Here is a 20840-nt window from a genome sequence, read left to right on the forward strand (position 1 = left end):
TATAAGGATGTTCATCAGAAATCTAATTTTCTTTCCAATCACGACAACTCTTTTTGAAGTATCAAACTCTTTTCTCCCGTTTCCGCCCTAAGTTTTCATGGGTGCTGCTTTGCTGGCTCAGCCAGTCCCTGGGCCCTGACCCGCCATGGAGCCGTGAGGGGCCTCGGTGTCCTCATTAGGGAAGGGGTGCACCCCACGGCTCTGAGGGCTCCGGCCTTCCTGCCCGGGGACAGCATCAGGCAAAGTAGGCATAGAAGAAGATGTTGACGCATACGAGGAGGATGGCATTGAAGCCGCAGACACGGGCCCAGAAAGCATATTTCTGGGCTGTTCGGCTATCACCTGGAGGGGGTGGGAGAAGGAGAGAGCCAGCTGAGGGCCATAGGGCCATACCCGGCACCCACACCCGCAGCCCCCTCCTCAGGGTGGGGCAAGATGGAGTGCCTAGGGCCACACACGTACTTGTTTTGGCTCCTGGAGGCAGGGCCCGAGCCAGGGTCCACCAGGTAAGGTTCTCAATCTGCAGGGAATAGGGAGGGAGGGGGGTGTGGCAGGACGGAGGAGGACAGCGGTCAGTGACGGAAAGAAGGCAGCTGAGTTCAAAAAGGGCCGGGGCCAGGTCCAGAGACAGTTAGGGGCCAAGAGCTAGAATCTTGAGTCAGAGAGGGTCAGGGGTCAGAATGGGACCAGACTCAGAAGTTGTTAAGGGCCAGGGGTCAGGGATAAGCCTCGGAGGGTTAGGAGTCAGAGGCCAGCGCAGCTCACCTGAACACTTTCAGGGGGTGGCGTCAGCAGGCTCCCAGCCACCACCACAGCTCCACTGAGCACAAAGAGGGCGATGGCAAAGTGCAGGTAGTGCATGCTGCCGAGGACGGCAGGCCGCGTGTCCGGGGCGCCGCAGGGCGGGGCTGGGTGAAGGAATTCCAGGACCAGCCTCGTGGCGCCCACCGCCAGCCCCACCATCAGGCCCCAGAAGGCCCCCTGAGGAGGAGGAGGCAGGACAGCTGGGGCCGTGGGAGGAAGGCACAGGCGCAGGGCAAGATGCAAGCAGGCTGCAGCTCACCCACAGGGGAGGACAGAGCCCCACCCCACCTGCCCAGGCGCCCCTCACCAGCCGCCCACCTGCTCGTTGGCACGCTGCCAGAAGATGCCGAGGACGAAGACTGCTGTCACTGGGGGTGCCAGGGAACTGGTCACCGACTGCATGTAGATGAAGAGCTGCCCGCTGTTGGAGCCCTGCAGGACGGGGATCCAGGCCACGCTCACACCGATGAGCACCACGATGACCAGCCTGCGGGCAGGCAGTGGGCACGCTCACCCGAGGCCCTTCCCCAGCTTTCCCCCACGTCCCCCTGGTCACTAGGACTTGCTCTCGTTCTGCCCTTGCTGCCCCAGCTCCAGCCTTCTCCCTGGCCCCTGGTCCACCCCTCGGGGGTCGTGGCCAGTCCTGCCTCACTCCGGACTCTCCTCTGGCTCCCTGCGCCTGCAGAAGCCAACTCAGCCTGTCTGCTCCTTCTGGTCCCTGGGGGCTCTGCTGAGTCAGCCCTCAGAGAGGCCCCCAATGGCCCCCCAGGATCTCCCGCGGGTCTTCAAGACACCCAACCTCTCCATGGACGTCTATCTGGGCATTCACTTGCCTACTGTCTGTCTCCCCTCCCGGCTGGAGGCACCAGGAGGGCAGGAGCCTCATCTCTGGAGTTGACTGCTGCATCTCCTAGCACATAGTAGGTGCCCAATAAACACTGGGTGACTGCGTGAAAGACGTACTGCCCTCATATTTGGGCCAGACTGGCCTCTTTTAACACTGGCGGCCTCTGCAGGAGCTGTGACCTCTGTCTGGCACATCCATACCCCCACAGCCCTTGGCTGCTGACTCATATTCATCACAGCTCGACCCCGTCGTAAGAGTCCAAGGTTGGGAGCCAGGCGGCCTGGGCTTGGGTTAGGACCTGGACTTGGCTGTGAAGCTGGAGCCCTCTGACCAGCTCGTGTGAGCCCTTCCCCTCCCCACCCTGCGTGGGCTCCTTTTATCGGCTCCTGTCTGCCTCCCCACGGGGCGCAGGCCCCTCCACAGCAGGGACATGCTTCATTTGTTCATTCGACAAACCACTCACGAGGAGCCCTCCTGACTGTAGGGCTCTGTGCTGCTGAGTAGACCTGGTGATGAGTGGGCCCAAGTCCCTGCCCAGCATCCAGGGTCAAGTAAGGGAACAGATGAGCCTGTCACCCTGTGCTCAGGGCTGGGCTGAGGGGGCCCAGAGGAAGTATCAATCCGGGAGGTCTTCCAGGAGGAGGGGACCCTGGAGCCTTGAAGGTGTGTGGGATCCAGCTAAGGAGACAGAGCTGGGGTGAGGTGTCCCATCTGCTCCTTCCTGGCTGAGTGCCCCTTGCCCCTGTGTCCTGGGTCAGTTGGGAGCCCCTCACCCCCGAGGTGGGTGGTGGGGGAGACCCCTGGAAGGCCGCACAGGACGGCAGGGGCAACAGAGGCCGTGTGTGCAGCTGGGGTGTGTCCCCCTTGCTGCATGCCCACCCTCCTGCCTCCCTGTCTTCCCTTCCAGGCCCGAGGGAGAGGGTGGAGGAAGGAGGTGCCACCCCGATTAAGGCTAATTAACCCTCAGCCTGGCGGGCGGGCGGGTGCTGCTCTCTTCAAAGGCACAGGAGGGCTCCATTGACACCATCCCACCCCGCCCTCCCCACGCGGGTTCCCGCTGCCCGAGACCAGACTCAGCATCTCTGCTGCGCGGCCTGGGCTTCCGGGCTGGCCTGGAGGGGCCCTGGCCTTCCCACTGCCTCTGCGGTTTCCTCTTCTGACTCAGCCGCCTCCAGGCTGCCAGAGGGACCCCAAACTTAGAGGCCGTCCCTTCTGCCTGGAACGGCTTCTCCAACGCCTCCCCGGGCAAACCTCCCTCATCCTCCAAGGCCCAGCTCAAGGCCCTCCTCCAGGGAGCCCTCCTGACCAGCTCCCGCACACACACTGCCGGCGGCATGGCTGGCCCCACCAGCTCCATCGCTCCTGGGCTGCCGCTGTGGTGGCCGGGGAGCCCCTCCGGGGCTGGGGGCTCTGAGATCTCTCTGGATCCCCTGTGTTGCCCAGCTTGACACAGGGTACCCGGGAAGGCTCAGGCACTATTTGTGGACTGAGTAATAGACAAGGTAGACAGAAGGGGGTAGCAGGGGAGGGAAACGAAGGAGCAGAAGGATGGAGGAGTGGGCCTGGGGCTGGCAAAGACCAGGGCCCCAGACGCGAGGTCATCACTGGCCCCAGGCCTGTGCTGGCTGCTCTGGCACCCCCCACCTGATGAGACTGTCAGGTCAGTGGCACGCCCCTGCCTGCCCCTGCCCCACGATGGCCTCCTCCCCAGGCTTCTGGGTGCGCCCTGCTGCCCTCTCTCTGTAAGTCCCATCCGTCCTTGGATCAAGGCTTCAGAGATCCAAGACCCCACACGGTCTAGGAAACGCAGCTTGAACAGTGTTGTTGTAGGCAGGAGGAGGCTGGAGGTATGGGGGAGGTGTCCTGGCACTTCAAGAAGGAGGGATGGTAAAGCTGAACCCTGGTCCCACACAATGTTGGGCCCTTTCCACTCTACCGAACTGGCAGCTGGGACCCAGAGAGGGCGAGCCACCTGCCCTGCATCACACAGCCTTTCACCCACAGGGAGGCTGGCAGGGCCCAGCTGGGGCGGAGTGGGGCTTGACTGGGTGGAAGAGGTGGGAAGGAGGGCCAAGGGCACTGTGGCTGGGGGCCCAGGCACATGCTGAGCAGCAGGATGGCAGCCAGGTCCCCGCTCCCGGGATGCTGGAGCATGGAGGGGCTCAGGAAGGGGTCTGCGAGGCAGGGCGGGCTCCCCTGGCAGGGAGAGGCGGTCGGCCGGGCGTGCTGGTGCAGAAGCGTCCTGCAGGCGCGGAGAGGCTCCTTGTTTGGAGGCCGTGAGCCTGCAGATGAGCTCATGCTCGCTCGCCCGCTGCCTGGCGTGTCCCAACAGGGCCCTTCCGACAGAAGCCCGGCTTCTCCGCCTCACTGGGACAACCGCCCGCAGCTCGGGGGAGACCCCACCCTGAGGACGGGGGCCATGGGCTGCTTGCCGGAGGGCACATTGTTGGCCAAGCTAAGCACCCAAGGGCCAGGCCCCTGGACCAGCAGAGTGGGGGGGCCACATGGCTTGGAGGGAGACGGAGGGGTGGGACCCAGGAGAGGGCCCAGGCAGAGGGACACGTGCACACACTCGGAGATGCCAACCCCTCATCATCCACTGCTGAGTCCAGCCCTAAAGGACTCCCAGGTACTGGCAGAGCACGGGGCTGGAGGGCTGGGCCAGGTCAGCCCCTGCCCACCCCCATGGGGCGGGGCATCAGGGAGACAACTTGGATCTATGGGAGCCGTGTGTGCTGCGGGGGGAACCTGGCAATAGTCCCCTGTGGGCAGCTTAGAGAGAAAGAGAGGGGTTCATTCCTTGGTCAGGGGTATCAGGGAGGGCTGCATGGAGGAGGGGACACAGGCAGAATCTAGAAAGAGCAGAGTGAGTCCTCGAGGTAATAAGGAGGGGACAGGCAGGGCTAGGAGGAAATGGACAGAAGCTCAGCGGGGCTAGGTGCACAAGGGCTGGAGAGACAGCTGTGGCCTGAGTGTGGCCACTCCTGAGCACGGGCTCTAGGCCCTCTCTGGGGCAGCCGGGAACCACCAGGGGGCTAGGGGCCCAGATTTGGGGAAGACAGACAGATCTCTGGCATGGTTGGGGGAAGGGGTTCTCCCTGGCAGAGACTCCCTCAAGAGTTCAGCTCAGGGTAAGAGACGTCCCCGAGATGAGGGCTGTGACCGTGACGGCGTGGCCAGGAGAGTGATGAGGGAGCTGCGATGGACAGGATGTTCTCGCCTCTTCTCTCCTCTCCTCCGTGGCATCCTCCTTTCTCCAAATGGCAACCTCCTACTCACCCCTCAAAGCCCACCTGTGGTGGGGCCTCACCGGCTGTTCTCGGGCTGGGGAAGCCTACCGCCCAGCCCCTCCCCAGGGGCCTCGCACCGCCACCATACCGTCCCACCAGCAGCAGCTCCCGCTCGCCGGCACGGGGCCGCAGCCGCCTCCAGATGTCCATGGTGAAGAGCGTGCTGCTGCTGTTGAAGATGGAAGTCAGCGACGACATGAGCGCGGCCATCATCACTGCGATCATCAGCCCCCGCAGACCTGGGGCAGGGACAGGGGCTGCTGAGACCCTGCTGGCCCTCGCCCTGCCGCGGGAGCCCCTCCCGCCTGGGTCTCACTTCTGAGGCTCCCTCGGCATCAGCTATTCATTCACAAGCCCCTGTGAGCAGAGCGCCAGCCGGGAGGGGGCTGGGGGCGTGGGAGGTGGTGGAGAGAGACCCCAACATGGGAGGAGAGGTTGAGGACAAGGGGGCCACCTGTGAGTCTGCTGCTGGGGCCAGGCTGCTGGCAACATGGTCGGGGCTCTTCTCGGCCCCCCCCGTCCGGGCAGAGCCGCGCAGTGACGCAGCGCTTTCGCAGCCATGACTTCACTGGACGAGGGTTCCTAACCCTTTGACGGGTGAGGACGTGGACACGCAGAGAGGGGAGGAGCGTTGCAGAGGGGCCCGCAGCAGGCCAGAGGCGGAACTCTGGGAAGGGCTGGGGGAGCCCTCGGGGGGACCCTCAGCTCGGAGGTCCCACCCTGGACAGGGCAGCGGCCCAGGGTCCGGGGTCCCCCTCACTTCCTGTGTGGGGCAGCCCCCAGCAGGCACAGGCGGTCCTCTCCCTCCTTGGCTCTGTGGAAGAGGAGATGCAGTGCCCCAGGGAGAGAGAAAAAGCCACCCGTGACTGGCTGAAAATGAGTGAGGGGTCGCCATCGAGGTGGGCGAGGCAGTGCTGTGCAAAGCCTTCTGGGGAGCTGTGGGCTGGAGACGGACTGAGGTGAGGGAGGACCCAGTGCTGTGTGGCTTCAGGCTAGTCTCCCGCCTCTCTGGGCTTCAGCCTGTGTCTCCAAGGCCTCTTGTGTTTTTCCGTCAAGCGTCTAAGCACCTCCTTCAACTCTGCAGATTCCCCGTCTGTCTGTTCTCCACTCCCTGCCCTAGAATAAGCCTGACCCAGACCCCGCTCCCCTGAGGGCTCAGCTTTACAGGTGCCATTTGTTGCCTGGCTGGGTTGCCTGGCCCTGGTTCTGCATCTGACCCGCTGTGTGACCTCCAGGCATCCCACGCCCTCTCTGTTCACTTGTCAGGCTAACTGGGATGGGGCCCAAAGGAAAGTGAGTTCAATCATGGTTTTCTCCAAAACATTTCTCCACTCTCCTCCCTGCTCAAGAGAGGTGGATTAACTTGGGGCTTATTCTGCACCCACTTTGCAGACAGGAAGCTCAAGGCCTAGAGAGGGGTTGCGGCCCAACAATGGCTGGGTGTCATCCCTGGGGAGCTTAGTGAGCACCCCCAGAACCGAAGAGGAAGGTGAGGCCCAGAGGTGGGACCCACAGTGCAGCCAAGCCTTGCACCAGGCAGTTTCCCTACCTTATTAGGTTTAATCCCAGCAACAAGGCAGATGGGTGGGTAGGCGTCATTATCCCAATCTACAAATGAGGACACTGGAGCGCTGAGCAGGGGAGCGACATGCCCCAAATCTCTCTGCCAGCAAGTGGCAGAGCTGAGACCTAATCCCAGGTCTGTGTACTCACGGCCCTTGGGCCTCGGCTCCCGGGGGAGGGAGGAGCACAGTGGGGCCAGGAAGCTTCCAGTGGGGAGACCAGAGGGAGGGCAGCGGACACCCAAGGGTCTGAGAATCAGAGGGGAAACCCTCGAACTGCAAAGGGCCTCAGAAAGCTTAGGTGGGACCTCCCATAGCCCTTGCGGTATAGCCTATGCTTGCATACCTCCCGTGACTGGGAACTCACCACGCCGTATCCGACTGGCTGGGCTGCTGCTGCTGCCATGAGAAAACCTGCCCCTTAGTTCTACCTGTTGGCCGTGGTCTCTTGGGGAGGCGGAAGGTCCTGGCTCCTGTGGGGGCTTGAGCCCGTGGTCCCGCAGAGTAAGCAATGGGCTTGTGGCCAGACAGCCTGGGGTTTGTGTCTCAGCCACTCTGTAGCCCTGGACAGCTCACTTTCCCCTCCCTGTGCCTCAGTTTCCCCATCTGTAAAATGGGGCTGATAACGACAGCCTCAGGTTTTGAGAGGAGGACGCACGTTAATCACGCGTGGAGCCCTTGGAACAGTGGCTGGCACACGGTGCGTGCTGTGGGGGTTCTCTGTTATTATTATTTCCCTCTCTTCCCCGTGAGCAGAACATCCCACCTAGAGGTCACACAGTGTCACTCTGGGTCCAGACCTGCCTCCAGAGCCCCGGAGCCCCCCCGCCCTCCTTAGGCCCAGCGAGGTTCTGCCCCACGCCCCACCCTGACCCACCCAGGCGGCCTCACCGATAGGCATCAGCTCCATGACCAGCTTGGGGTAGGCGATGTTGGAGCAGCCAATCTCGGCCCCGCAGGCCCGCAGGCATTCAGAGGGCGCCACGCAGGCCACGTCATCTGCGCAAGAGGGGTGTCCAGAGTCCCGCACCGCCCACAAAACGCCCCCCCCCCCCAGAGGTGTGAGCACCTGGGTGGGCAGGACCCTGCTGAGGGCAGGAGCCTGGCCTGGACCTGCTCTGTCACCGCCTCTGGCCAGCAGCTGCTTGGCCCTGGGCCTCAGTTTCCCAGGCTGGGTCACAAGGAACAGGCTGGCCTCTGAGACCTGTTCTGGCCCCTAACCAGAATTGTTAACTCCCAGTCTGACTGCTGTCCTCTGTCACAATGTCTGCTCCCTGTCCCCACACCTTCTGCCGGCTGAGCAGGCTGCCCCTACAGCCCCTCTGGGCAGGAGTCTCCCTTCCCTGCCTCCTGCCCCCAGGCCCAAAGGGGCAGAGGGTGGCTAGAGAGGGGCCCTTCTCCCACCCCTGGGGCCAGAGCTTCAGGCCAGGGCCATTTCCCCCACCCCTCACCCCCTCACCCCCCAGCTGTCTCCAACAGCTTCCGAGACTCCAACCGTGAGGGGAGCCAGAGGAGCCCCGGCCTGGGATCGCTCAGCTGTCCACAAGACCCTCCAGCACCCAGGCTCAGCTCCTGGGGCCTGTCTCGTCCCTGCTCCCCTCCCACGACCTCCAGGAGCAGCCGCGCCAGGCCTTCCTGCCCTGCCCCCACGCTGGCCCCCTCCCACCTGAGGCCGGTCTGCCTGGAGCAGCTCTCCCACTCTCCCAGGAGCACAGGCTCAGAAGTCGCCTCCTCCATCTGAAAGCAACCCCACCCCACTCCCCGGGCCGTCTCCTCCCCCACCTCACTTTTCCTCCCTTGGGACCACCTGAAGACCCTCCTGGTGCCTCGCCCCTGGCTCTTGTGTGCTTGCGGGGGGCGGGGGGGGGGCGCGGTTCTCTCCAGCCTGCCTCACCCATCCCCCCATGCAGGCAGCCGGGGGGCCACCCCTGCCTGGCTCACCAGCACAGTGTAGACAACGGATAGAGTCAACCCCATGTTCACTTATTCCTCCATGAAATACTTTCTAAACACCTTTGACCCCTGACCCCTGGGATTTTCAGCAGGGCCCACAGAGCGTGGCATCATGGCAATTAAGGGGAAAGTTCAGAAACAGCAGCTGCCCACTGGCTCAGAGGGGACTGGAACAGAGCCCCTCGGTACAGGGGCTGCTGGGTGGTAGAGTTTCCACATGGGCATCGATGTTTCCAGGACTCGGTCCTCCCTGTGCAGACCGGGCACTCCTGGGTGAAGAACTGTCCCCTCCCCTCCATATGCTCCTTCTGAGAGACCCTCCTTAGATGCCCAGCCAGCTGGGGGGTCTCGGATCCCTTCCTCTAGCCGGTGGAGCTGGAGCAGCGTGCCCCCTCGGCCCCAGCCCAGTCCCCAGTCCAGCCTCTCTTGAGCTCCAGGCTGCCAGGACACCCGCTCCCTGCGGTCCCCCGGGCACCTCCAACCAGATGCATCCCCTCCCCCGCAGGTCCCAGTGATGCCTCCACCCTTCTCCCCCACCGCCCGCTAACCCCCCAGCCCCGTGGCTTCTCCTCCGTCACCCACCCGCCTCCCTCAGCTGCCCCTACATGTTGGGCACCGGCTCCTCTCTGCCTCCCTTCCATCCTCTCCATCCTTTCACAGTCACAACTTTCTCATACCAGTTACCTCTCAGGAACCCCTCCCCACCCGCCCCAGGAGCCCCTGGCTTCCTGGGAAAGAATCCTTTCCACACGGCACTTAAGGCCTTGACAACTGGCCACAGGACCTCCCAGCCGGCACCCATGCGCCAGCCACCTGGACCTGCTTGCGTGTCTGCACACACCCAGCACTTGGGCGCCTCCATGCCTTTGCAGACGCGGCCCTCCTCCCGGCGCTCCGTTCCTCCCCTTGTTTACCTCCTGCTTCATGGCCCAGCACAAAGGGCTTGTCCTCTGAGGCCTTCCCTGACCCTCCCCCACCCCAACCAGGGCAAAGCAGCTTCCTCCCAAGGGTTCCTATGGTCTCAGGCTGAGTCGCAATTGTTTGTTGTTATCTACTTTACCGCCCCCACCAGACTGGGAGCTCCCTAAAGGCAGACACAGGGCTTGAATCATCTCCCGGTCCCAGGTATCACTCAGGTCAGGGCTGGGCCCAGAGACCTTCTGTGAACAGTTGTGAATGAATGAGTGAGTAAGCAAGTGAGTGGTTGGGAGGAAGGAGGAAAGACACAGGAGGAGAGGAGGAAAGGGAGAAAAGGTCCCAGAAAGAGCCATGAAGGAGTTCAGGCACTGTTTGATCTAGCTGCCCTGCCCTATCATCTCCACCTCCACCGTTGTACAGATGAGAGAACTCAGGACCAGAAAGGACATAACTTGCCTGAGACACACAGTCAAACCCAGGACAGAGCCTGGGGCCCCATGGCAGGACTCTGGGGCCACTGGGGGTCCAGCATTCAGAGGGTAGGTGATGGGCCCCTTCTGACAGGCTCTGGGCCTGGACCAGCCAGCTCTGGCACTGGGAGGACCCAGCCCTCCTGGGAGGGACAGGTAAGGAGTCACAGCCACATAATGGCTCAGAAAGCCAGAGTCAGGAGATTCCGCCCGAGTTTATTCAGCCCATTCCAGCCCATTCGAGGCTCTGGGTATGGAGCACTGCCTCTGGCACCGCTGGCTCGCCTGGGTTTGTGCTGAACAGCAAAAAAAGAACCACCGCTCCTTTATGACAGCAGCAGAGGTGTCACCACTTAAACAAAGTCCCCTGAATGTGCCAACTCAGGAGTGGGTGGCCCCAGGCCAGCGAGGGCCAGGGAACAGGGGCGGCGGGGGGGGACTTCTGGGTTTGCTGCAGCACCAGCTTCTGTGGGCCTGGGAGCCCCCTACTGGGCTCCCCTTCTGCATCAGCACCCCCATCCAGGCAGGGACCTCGCCAGAAGCCTGGAGTTGCCCTCCCTGAGGCCAAGGTGAAGTCCACTGGGCCTAGTGATGGGCGATTACCCACCCCTCGCTGCCCCACCCTGCCCCCTCTAAGCCACCCTCCTTGAAGGCAGCAGAGGGGACTCCTAAACCCAGCACTCTGCCCACGGTGCTCCCCGTTCCTCCCTCCTGTGGCTCTCCATCCCCTGCAGGAGGAAGCACGAAACTCTAAGTGTGCCACTCAGGGCTCCCCACCCGTTTGGCCACCCTCACCCCTGCCGATTTCACCTAAACCTCTGGGCCTCCGTGTTTGCTGTTCCCTCCCCCGGGAATACCCTTCCCTTCTTTACAAACCCAGGGAGCTCATATTCACTGCTTTCAACTCTGCGGGTGTCCAGGCTCCCGAGGCTTTGGGGCAACATCCTCCATAGCACCAATCACTCTGTGACTGGTGACAGTCCTGCCTCCCCACAGACTACGACCATGGGGACCCAGGGAGGAGCCCGGCCCCAGCGGTGCCCAACACAAGTCAATGCATGACAGGCTCTGCTGGTGTTTGCTGACTGACTGAATGACCCTTTCCCAAGCTGGCCCCTGGACACACCACCCTGAGGAATAATCAAGGGGCTCCCCACTCCCCAACCAGGCCTGGCTCATCCCTAGGATCCAGTCCAGAGGTCAATGTCGTAGTGGTGAGCAGGCAAAAAGCACTCTGCCGGGGGTCGAGTCCAGCTGACTGTGGATGCTGGCTGATTATTCTCTGAGGCTATTTCCTCCTCTGTACAACCCCTCTGGGGCCATCCAGCACCCAAAAACTCAACTTCAACCTCAACTTCAAGACTTACACAAAAATTAACTCAAAATATATCACAGACTTAAATGTAAAACTATCAAACTTTTAGGGAAAAAAATAGGAGAAAATCTTTGGGACCTAGGGCAAGGTGGAAAGTTTTTAGACTTGACATCAAAAGCATGATCCATTAAAGGAAAAACTGACACACTGGACCTCATCAAAATCCAAAGTGCTTGCTTTGTGTAAGACATCTGTGAAAAGGATAAAAAGGAAAGGTACAGAAACAAATTCAGTAAAGTTGCAGAATACAAAATCTACATACAAAAATCAGTTGAGTCTCTATACGTGACAACGAACTATGAGAAAAAGAAATTAAGAAAACAATCTCTGGGGCCGGCGCGGGGTGCAGCGGTTAAATGCGCACATTCCGCTTTGGCAGCCTGGGGTTCGCCGGTTCGGATCCCGGGTGTGGACATGGCACCACTTGGCAAGCCATGCTGTGGCAGGCGTCCCACATATAAAGTAGAGGAAGATGGGCATGGATGTGAGCTCAGGGCCAGTCTTCCTCAGCAAAAATAAATAAATAAAATAAAAATAAGGGAAAAAAAAATAAAACAATCCTATTTACAATTCCATCAAAAAGAATAAGATACCTAGGAATAAATTTAACCGAGGAGGTGAAAGACCTGGACACTGAAAACTATAAAACAACGATGAAAGAAAGTGAAGACACAAATAAATGGAAAGATACTCCGTGCTCGTGGATTGGAATAATTCACATTGTTAAAATGTCAATACAACCCAAAGCAATCTACAGATTCAACACAATCCATACTAAAATTCCAATGATATTTCTCACAGAAATAGAAAAAACAACCCTAAAATATCTGTATGGAATCATAAAAGATCCTGAGTAGCCAAAGCAGTCTTAAGAAAGAAAACCAAAGCCGGAGGCGTCACACTCCCTGATTTCAAACTATGCTACGAAGCTATAATAAGCAAAACAGCATGGTACTGGCACAAAAACAGACACACAGATCGATGGAACAGAATCGAGAGCCCAGAAGTAAACCCACACATAAACGGTCAATTAAATGACGACAAAGGAGCCAAGAATATACAATGGGGAAAGGACGGTCTCTGCAATAAATGGTGCTGGGGAAACTGGACAGCCACATGCAAAAGAATGAAACTGGCCCACTGTCTTACACCATACACAGAAATTAACCCAAAATGGATTAAAGACTTGAATGGAAGACCTGAAACCACAAAACTCCTAGAAGAAAACATAGGCGGTAAGCTCCCTGACATCAGTCTTGGCGATGTTGTCTTTGGATTTGACACCAAAAACAAAGGCAATGAAAGCAAAAAAAACCTCAAGTGGGACTATATCGAACTAAAAAGCTTTTGCCTAGCAACGGAAACCATTAACAAGATGAAAAGGCAACCTATGGATTGGGAAAAAAATATTTATAAACCGTATACCTGATAAGGGGTTAATATGTATAAAGAACTCGTACAACTCAATAGCAAAAAACCCCAAACAATCTGATTTAAAAATGGGCAAAGGAACTGAATAGACGTTTTTCCAAAAAAGCAATACAGATGGCCAACAGGCACATGAAAAAGTGCTCAACATCATTAATCATCAGGGAAACGCAAATCAAAACCACAGTGAGCGATCACCTCACACCCGTCAGAATGGCTATCACCAAAAGGATGAGAGAAAACACGTGTTGGCAAGGATGTGGAGAGAAGGGAATACTCGGGTACTGATGGTAGGAATGTAAATTGGTGCAGCCACTATGGAAAATGGTACAGAGGTTCCTCAAAAGATTATAAAGAGAACTACCACGTGCCCCAGCAACCCCACATCTAGGATAGATACCTTAAGGAAATGAAATCACCACCTCAGAGAGCTATGTGCCCCTCTATGTTCATTGGAGCACTATTCACAATAGCCCAGACACGGGGATGACCTAAGCACCCACCAACAGAGGATTGGATGAAGAAGACGTGAGATAGAGGTACGTAACGGAGTATTACTCAGTCGTGAAAAAGAAAGACATCCTGCCATTCGCAACAACGTGGATGGAACTTGAGGGCATTATGCTAAGTGAAATCAGTCAGACAGAGAAAGACAAATACTATATGATATCACGTATACACAGAAATCTAAAAACGCTGAACTCATAGAAACAGAGACTAGAACAGTGGTTGCCAGGGGCTGGGGGTGGGGGAAATGGGGAGATGCTGGTCAAAGGGTACAAACTCCCAGTTAGAAGATGAATAGATTCCGGGGTCTAATGCAGAGCGTGGTGACTACAGTTCATAACATCGTATGACACACTGGAAAAAAAAGAAAAGCTACAGACCAGGAGAAAATATTTGCAGGCCACTTACCTGACAAAGGCCATATACATATGGAATATACAAAGAGCTCTCCAAACTCAACAGTCAACACCAAACAGCCCTATTAGAAAATGGGCAAAACACACGAACAGACATTTCTCTGAAGAGTACACACAGACGGCAAGAAGCACATGAAAATGTGTTCAATGTCACAGTCATCAGGAAAAGGCAAACTATCACGCGGCTATCAGCATGGCTAAAAGAAACAGCAGAGGCAACATAACACGCTGGCAAGGCTGTGGAGACGCTGGCTCACTCACACATGTTGGGAATGTACAATATACACACTATAATATGTCCACGTGTACCTGTATGAATTAATTTGTGTAATTTGTACACGAATATTCACAGCAGCTTGATTCGTAATAGCCAAAAACGGGAAACAACCAAAATGTCCCTCAAGAGGGGAAACGGTTCAAAGAACTACCGGCCGTCCATACCACGGAACACCAGTCAGCACAGAAAGGAGCAAGCCGCTGATGCACACCACCGCCGGGACAGACTGCCAGAGACGGAGGACAGACAAGCGGCCCAGGGGTCAGGGATGGAGGCATGGGGACAGCTGGAAAGAGGGAGATCTTGGCGGAGACAGAACAGCGCTGCACTTTGATTGTGATGGTGGTTACACAAATCTACACAAGTGATAAGGGTGCACACATCTACACACGCACACACACACAGGAGCACCTGTAAACTGGTGAAATCTGTGCAAGCCCCGGCTCGTACCAGGTTCACTTTTCCAGCCCCGGTATAACTGTGTTATAGTTATGCAAGATGACACCACTGGGGAAACCGGGGGAGGCTGCAGGTGACCCCTCTGTTGGTTTTTTAAACTACTTTCTGTGAATCTGTAATTAAGGGCAGGTAACTGCAGAGGTTGGAGGGCCAGAGGCCTTGCAGCCCTGGAGCCAGCAGTCTCTTCATGAACGCAGGGCCTCTGTGCAGCAGTGAGAGCAAAAGGAGAAGCTGAGGCCCCGAGGCTCCAGGACTCCCAGGGCAGTGCTGGCCCACGGGGCCCCTCTGTCCCCTCCTGGCCCTGTGGGGTAGGGAGGATGCAGGTATGTGTGCATGTAACTGGTAGGAGCTAGGGCACTTGTGGGACTGTGCTCAGGGAGGGGCCTGGCCTGGTCTTGGGGGCCACTAAGTTCAGACTCAATGTGACACCCTGGGGCAAGGGTGGAGCGCAGGCCCTGAGGCTTGAAGAGTCCGTGATGGGGACTGCAGGGGTGCTGTGGCTGGGAGACAGAGGTCACTGCTCAGGGCAGTGGGCTCAGGTGAGAAGGCCTGAGAGGCACATGGATGGGGTTGAGGGTCCTGGGGGAGGGGGGACCACGGGCCCAGGCCTAGAGATGTCACCAGCCAGCCCTCAGCAGCACAGAGCAGGGTCCTGGGCCCCAGTCCCAGCCTGAGCACAGAGCAGCCCCATCCAGGGCAAGTGTGGGGGATGGGAGGGAAGGGCTGGGCCAGGTGCCTGGCTGACTGGTTGTGGCACGAGATGGGGTGGGGGCTGTTTGTCCCGCCAGGTTTAATGGGCTTTGCTTTCCCCGCCCCAGCAGACTGTTTTCAGATGTGGTCCCCACACCCCCCATAACTGGGGTCCCAAGCCCCAGGGACGCGAGGCAGAGAGCCCGGCCTGACCGCAGCCCACAGAAGCCCTCTCTGGCCCTCCTGGCCCCAGGGTTCAGGTGGGACAGGCTCATCATGCAGGACCAGCCCTGGGTAGAAGGAAGGAGCCCTCCCAGTGGGGAGCAGGGCTTGGAACTAAGAACTGGGGAACTGCTCTGTCCACATCAGGCCCTGTGAAGGCTCCTGGGGTTGGGTCAGACCGTGCCTCCTTGGGGGCTCCCAGCCCAGTACCCCAACTCTACTTCCACAACTGGACAGCTGCGAATCTGCAGGGACATCCCGTCCCACCTGGGAAAATGGGCACAGGTAGGGATGGACTAGGGTCACCAGCAGGCAATGTGGGCGGGAGTGGAGCGGTGCCAAGGCTGTTAACTTGCTGTGTGTCCTGAGGAAGAACACTGTCCCTCTCTGGGCTGCAATGTTCCAGAAGCTATTGGACTTTGGTCCCCGAGCTTTTCATAATTCGGCCACCCGAGGCTGAGCGCAGCAGAGGAGACAGGCGCACACCCACCGACCGACCGCAGAGTCCGTCGGCCCCGCGGGGCGCGGGGGGGGGGGGGGGGGCGCGGGGGGGAGGGGGGTGAATCAGCTTCCGGCCCCGCCCCCAGGGCCGCACGTGACCGCAGGTGGCGGCGGCGGCGGCGGGGCAGCACTTAGTCACCTGCCGCAGCCCGTGCCCCCGCTCGCCCGCGCGGCTCCTCTCGCCGGCTCCGCGCCCGCCCGGTAAGCAAGTCCGGCCCGCGCCCCCGGCTCCCGGCCCCCGCGCCGCCGCCGCCCACCGCACTCCCCAAGCCTCCTCCGGGCAGGCCCCTCGGGTTGCCGCTCCGGCGCCCGGGATTTGGAGACCCCCCCTCCCTTCCCGGAAGCCCTCGGAGTGCGGGGCGCCGCTGAGCCGAGCCGGGGCCGTCCGGGTTCCTCTCCTGCTGCCGCTCTCGGAAACTCCTGGGAAGTTCCCCGCCTGCGCCCGCCCCCCCCCCCCCCCCAGGCGGCCTGGGACCCGGGTAGCTCCAGAAATCCCCTGGGATGTGGCCCCGCGGCCCCACACGAGACACGCCCGGCCCCAGGCCGCGTCCCCGCGCCGCCCCCCGCCGACCCCGCCCCGCCCGGCCCCTGCACTCTGCCCTGACCCTCCTCCCTCCTCCCTCCTGCAGGCGCCTGATGGCAGAGGCGCAGCGGCGGCTGTGAGGCCCAGAGCGAGCTCTGCCCAGCGCGGGATCGGGACCCCGACCCTGCCGAGCGTCCCGTCGCCTGCCAGCCGGCAGAAGCGCCCCGGCAGGTGGCACCATGGCCTTCTCCCAGGTACAGTGTCTGGACGACAGCCACGTCAACTGGCGTTCCAGCGAGTCCAAGCCCGAGTTCTTCTACAGCGAGGAGCAGCGGCTGGCGCTGGAGGCCCTGGTGGCGCGCGGCCCCGACGCCTTCTACGAGGTGCTGAAGCGGGAGAACATCCGAGACTTCCTCTCGGAGCTGGAGCTCAAGCGCATCCTGGAGACCATCGAGGTGTACGACCCGGGCTCTGAGGACCCTCGGGACACCAGCCGCCCCCAGGAGCCCGAGGACGATGGATTGGGTGATGGCGAGGAAGTCAGCGGGGCGGGTGGCATCCCCACTGAGGCTGAGCCGTTGCCCTCGCTGGAGTACTGGCCCCAGAAGTCAGACCGCTCCATCCCACAGCTGGACCTGGGCTGGCCCGACACCGTCGCCTACCGCGGTGTGACCCGGGCCAGCGTCTACATGCAGCCCCCTATCGACGGGCAGGCCCACATCAAGGAGGTGGTCCGCAAGATGGTCAACCAGGCCCAGAAGGTGAGCCCCCCGTGGGCAAGTGTCGGTGGAGAGGAAGCTGGCCGGGTGGCCTGACCCGGCCCCAGCACCTCTGCTGCCCGGTGCCCGCTCGCTCAGCCCACCCAAGTCTCTTGGCTGCCTCCCTGCTGTCTCCCCTCCTGCCTTCATGGGGTTCCTCGGTTTCTTTGCAGAAGGATAGGGTGCCCAGATCCTCTAGCAGGTGACGGTGGGCTGCCCCATCTCAAAGGGCCTTTGTGCATTGTTGGGGGGTGTTTCTGATTTCCCCAGACCTGGCGAGCAGGTTCCCCGGAAGAAAGTGCTGCGATGGGGTGGGGCCGGCAGGGATGGCAGGACTCTCTCACTTACTGTCCCTCGGGATGGCTCTGATTCACCCCTGAGAAGCAGCAGGCGCTCGCACACACCCTGAGCTCCCTGGTGTTGCTTTTGGGGGGTGTGGAGACAGGCTGGGGCGGGGGAGTTGGCATGGAGACTACGTAGCCTGAGTGCGGCTGAAGCTGGCCTGGAGACCCGAGTTCACGTGCGCCTGTTTCTTGGCTGTGCTGGGTGACAGGGTGACTTGCTCACTCTCTGAGCTTCTTCGTGAGCTTTGCAATGGCAGGACCTTTCCAGGCTGGGGGATGCGGGGGTGGGGATGGCGCGGCCCTCAGGGGCGGAAGCAGAGTGATTCCAGCTGAGAGTTGTCCGTCTGGGTTGAATTCCGCCACTGTAAGGGACCTCAAGCGTTGTCTGGACCTCCCCTTCCCGACCCCTGCCGAGCTGTGCAGTGTCCCCCACGTGGGTGACCATTCTCCGCTGACACACTGACACACATTCTGAGGAGGGGTGCTCGCCACTTGCAGAGACAGCCGAGGCCTTCGCTGGACAGCTGTGACCGCGAGCTGGTGCTTCTTCCTGCAGAGCAAAAGTGCCTTTTCATGGTTTCGGAGCGCGTCCTGACGTGACTGATAAAGCTTGCCCAGTCAGCTGCATTGAGAAGGATTCTGAGGCCCAGTCTGGGCTCCGCAGAGAGCAGTGTGTGATTAGCAATGTCTGTCCTGGCCTTGGGTCGCCGGGCGAGGTATTTCTAGAGGAGTCTGATCCCCTCACTGTTCCAGGCCCAGAACCGGGCAGTAAATTGCACAAGACCCAAACACTGGTTCTGGGGACCATCCTGGCTGACAGACAGGGCCTGGGGGAGCTCTGGGGCAAAGAAACAGAAGTGGGTCAGGAGCTGATGACGTGGCCCCGGCTTAAATTTGCAGGAAGGTGGAGTCCCGTCCCCCGAGGGGGCGGCGAGTTAGATGGCCTGTGTCAGGGAGCCCGGCTTGGCCCGATCCCATGCAGCTCTGGGGCTTCGGGTCTCTGGTCTGTAAAGCGGAGGTGGGGAGCATAAATCCGCTTCTTTGGCTGTTGTGAAGATGGAGTCGGGTGACAGCCATGAGAAAGAGGTGGAGGAAGAGGCCGTCATAGTTTTCAGGCTGAATAACCCGCCCCACGCCTGCCGCGGAGTAGGAAGGGGCTGTGGACAGAGGTGCCTGACTTCAGGGCGTGAACCCAGTTCCCTGGGAGGGCCTGTTGGGATCCCATTACCCAGCCTCCACTCCCTTTTTAAAAATGGGGAAACTGAGGCCCTGCTGGGGGGCTTGACCCACTGTGTCAGGGTTCCCCCTCCTCCGTGCCTGTCCCCCGCCAGGAGTAGCAGGGAGGCAGGCACCAGGGCCCAGCGTGGCCTGGGGAGAGCTACAGAGCCTCCTCTCCCCAGACAGAAAGACGGGTGGCCTGGCCTGGTGATGGGGCCAGAGAGGGGTACCAGGGCCAGGCTGGACCCCAGGTCATCCTCCTCACATCTCCATGGCTAGGACTGAGACCCAGCCACCCCATCAATCCCATGGGGCCCCATAACTTCATTTGCTCCCCACAAAAGCCCCACAAGGTCACAGCATCCTCTCTTAAGGGGACATAGCCAGGAAGAAGTCTATCTCAGGTTTGATCCCCGTCTGTGTGGCACCCATTGGTTCCTTCCTGCAGCCCCCCAACAGGCAGGCATTGCCCCCTGCTTTCCTCCCTCTCACTGCCCATGTCGCACAGCGAGAGCCTCCGTCGCAGGCCTGACAGGACAGGTGAGGTCTCAGGCGGTGGAGGCCTTGCCTCCCATCTTACAACGGGGCACTGAGGCATGGGAGGGACAGGGGCTTGTTCGTACCCCACAGCACTGGCAAGCCAAGCCCCTGCTGTCCAGCCTGCATTCCTGCCATGTCCACCCCAGACCTGTGTCCAAAACAGTGTGCGTGTGGCCGGCTGTGATAACAGTGGCTCCTGTTGACAGTTGCATCATGACATGTCAGTCACCGGCAGAGTGCTTTAATGACGGTGGTCCCGTAAGACGGGTACCACACAGCCTAGGTGTGGAGTAACCTACACCACTAGGTTGGTGTAAGTGTGCTCCATGATGTTCGCACAGCGACAGAATCACCTAACAACGCACTTCTCACAACGGGTCCCTGCTGTGAAGCGACGCCTGACTTACTGAGTGCGAGGCACTTTATAATCTCAGGTGGTATTATCTGCCCCATTTTTTGGATGTAGAAACTGAGGCCTGACTGGTTAGTCCTTGCCAAGGTCACCTAGCTAGTTCTTGGGTGGAGGGGTGGGGACCAGGCCCGTGTTGTCCTCAGACTCTGGGATGGGTCCTCTGCCCCTCTTGCCCTGGCCTTGGCAGGACACAGTGACAGGCAGGGCAGGGAGGCACAGCTCATCAGAGCAACCTGCAGTCCTGCCTCTTCCCAGGCTCGCAGGGGCCGGCTGTGACGCTGACAGATGCTGACAGGGCGCCTCGCCTGGCCCGCCCACCTGCCCGCCCTCCTGGAGCGCTTCTTACCTTATCTCTGCCCATGACTCACCCCTTTTCCTTCGGCTTTGCATCCTCCTCTCATCCTCTCGGTACCAAAGCAGGGAGAATGCCCACCCCTGCCCCGGGATGGGGGTCCTGTGGTTTGGCTGCCTGGCCCAAACGCCGGCCCCTTTCCTACCGGGGCACCTGGGCTGGGGCTGCTGGTGCTGAGTCAGGGCGGCCCAGCCCGCCACCTCCTCATCCTGGCTTGTCATCAGTGCGGCAGGTAGACCCTGGGGCAGGGAAATGACACAGCACACACTCAGCCCGCCCCAGCTCTGCCGCCAGGGAGTGGCTGTGTTCCCGTCAAGGCTGCCACCGGATACCCCCTTGCCCTGAAGACTAGAATGGAACTAATGGGCCACAGTACCAGAAGCCAAGAGTGCTGGGGTCAGGCCCTTGCTCCACCTCCACCGCTGTGTGACCCAGCAGAAGCCCAGCTCCTCTCTGAGCCCCGGTCATCCCATCTGTAAAATGGGTACAGGCACTGAAGACTGTTAAGGGTCCCTTCAGCTCTGCCACCCTGCTGCCCTGTGATTCTAGACTCCTCCGGGACAAGAGACTGGTCCAACTCCACTGGCTGTGTGGCCCTGAGCAAGCAGCTGGTGCTCTCTGAGCTGTCTTCTGGCCCCATGGGCTCCAGCTCTCTGAGCTGGAAGGTCATCTGCCTGCCCCTCGCCCAGCCCCTGGGAGCCAGTGATTTATCTGGGGAGAAACCTGCTGTGGGGTTCCAACTGCATACCAGAGGCTGGGCCTGTAGCATCACGCCTAGGAGGGCCGAGCCCCGGCCTTGCTTGGCTGCAGCCTCTGAGGGAGGGGTGAGGCTGGGCTGGGGAGGGATTGCCTCAGCTGTCTACCTCAGGGGCTCCCGCCGTGCTGATGACAGGCCAGGAAAGAGGATAGATGTTCTAGCAAGATGTTCTTCCAGGAGACGCTCACACCCCCGCCCCCCAAACACACGCACATGA

At 60.0% G+C, this 20840-nt stretch overlaps 2 protein-coding genes across 2 annotated transcripts in view; one reads left to right on the forward strand and one right to left on the reverse strand.

The window, feature by feature from the left end:
• Window positions 1–6: 6 nt before the first annotated feature.
• The window catches only part of SLC5A10 (solute carrier family 5 member 10), an 82766-nt gene continuing 61932 nt past the window's right edge, over window positions 7–20840 (reverse strand). The window contains exons 11-16 of the mRNA XM_001488061.6: window positions 7395–7502; window positions 5030–5180; window positions 1123–1291; window positions 766–981; window positions 463–520; window positions 7–342 (exon numbers count right to left, since the gene is read on the reverse strand). Coding sequence (XP_001488111.3) covers window positions 236–342; window positions 463–520; window positions 766–981; window positions 1123–1291; window positions 5030–5180; window positions 7395–7502 — 809 coding nt within the window. The 3' untranslated portion in view covers window positions 7–235. The remainder of the gene's footprint in view (window positions 343–462; window positions 521–765; window positions 982–1122; window positions 1292–5029; window positions 5181–7394; window positions 7503–20840) is intronic.
• The window catches only part of FAM83G (family with sequence similarity 83 member G), a 30211-nt gene continuing 25159 nt past the window's right edge, over window positions 15789–20840 (forward strand). The window contains exons 1-2 of the mRNA XM_023653629.2: window positions 15789–15920; window positions 16349–17003. Of these exons, the coding sequence (XP_023509397.2) occupies window positions 16482–17003 (522 nt within the window). The 5' untranslated portion in view covers window positions 15789–15920; window positions 16349–16481. The remainder of the gene's footprint in view (window positions 15921–16348; window positions 17004–20840) is intronic.

This window comes from Equus caballus, chromosome 11 (genome assembly GCF_041296265.1).
Source record: "Equus caballus isolate H_3958 breed thoroughbred chromosome 11, TB-T2T, whole genome shotgun sequence".
Lineage (NCBI taxonomy): Eukaryota > Metazoa > Chordata > Mammalia > Perissodactyla > Equidae > Equus > Equus caballus.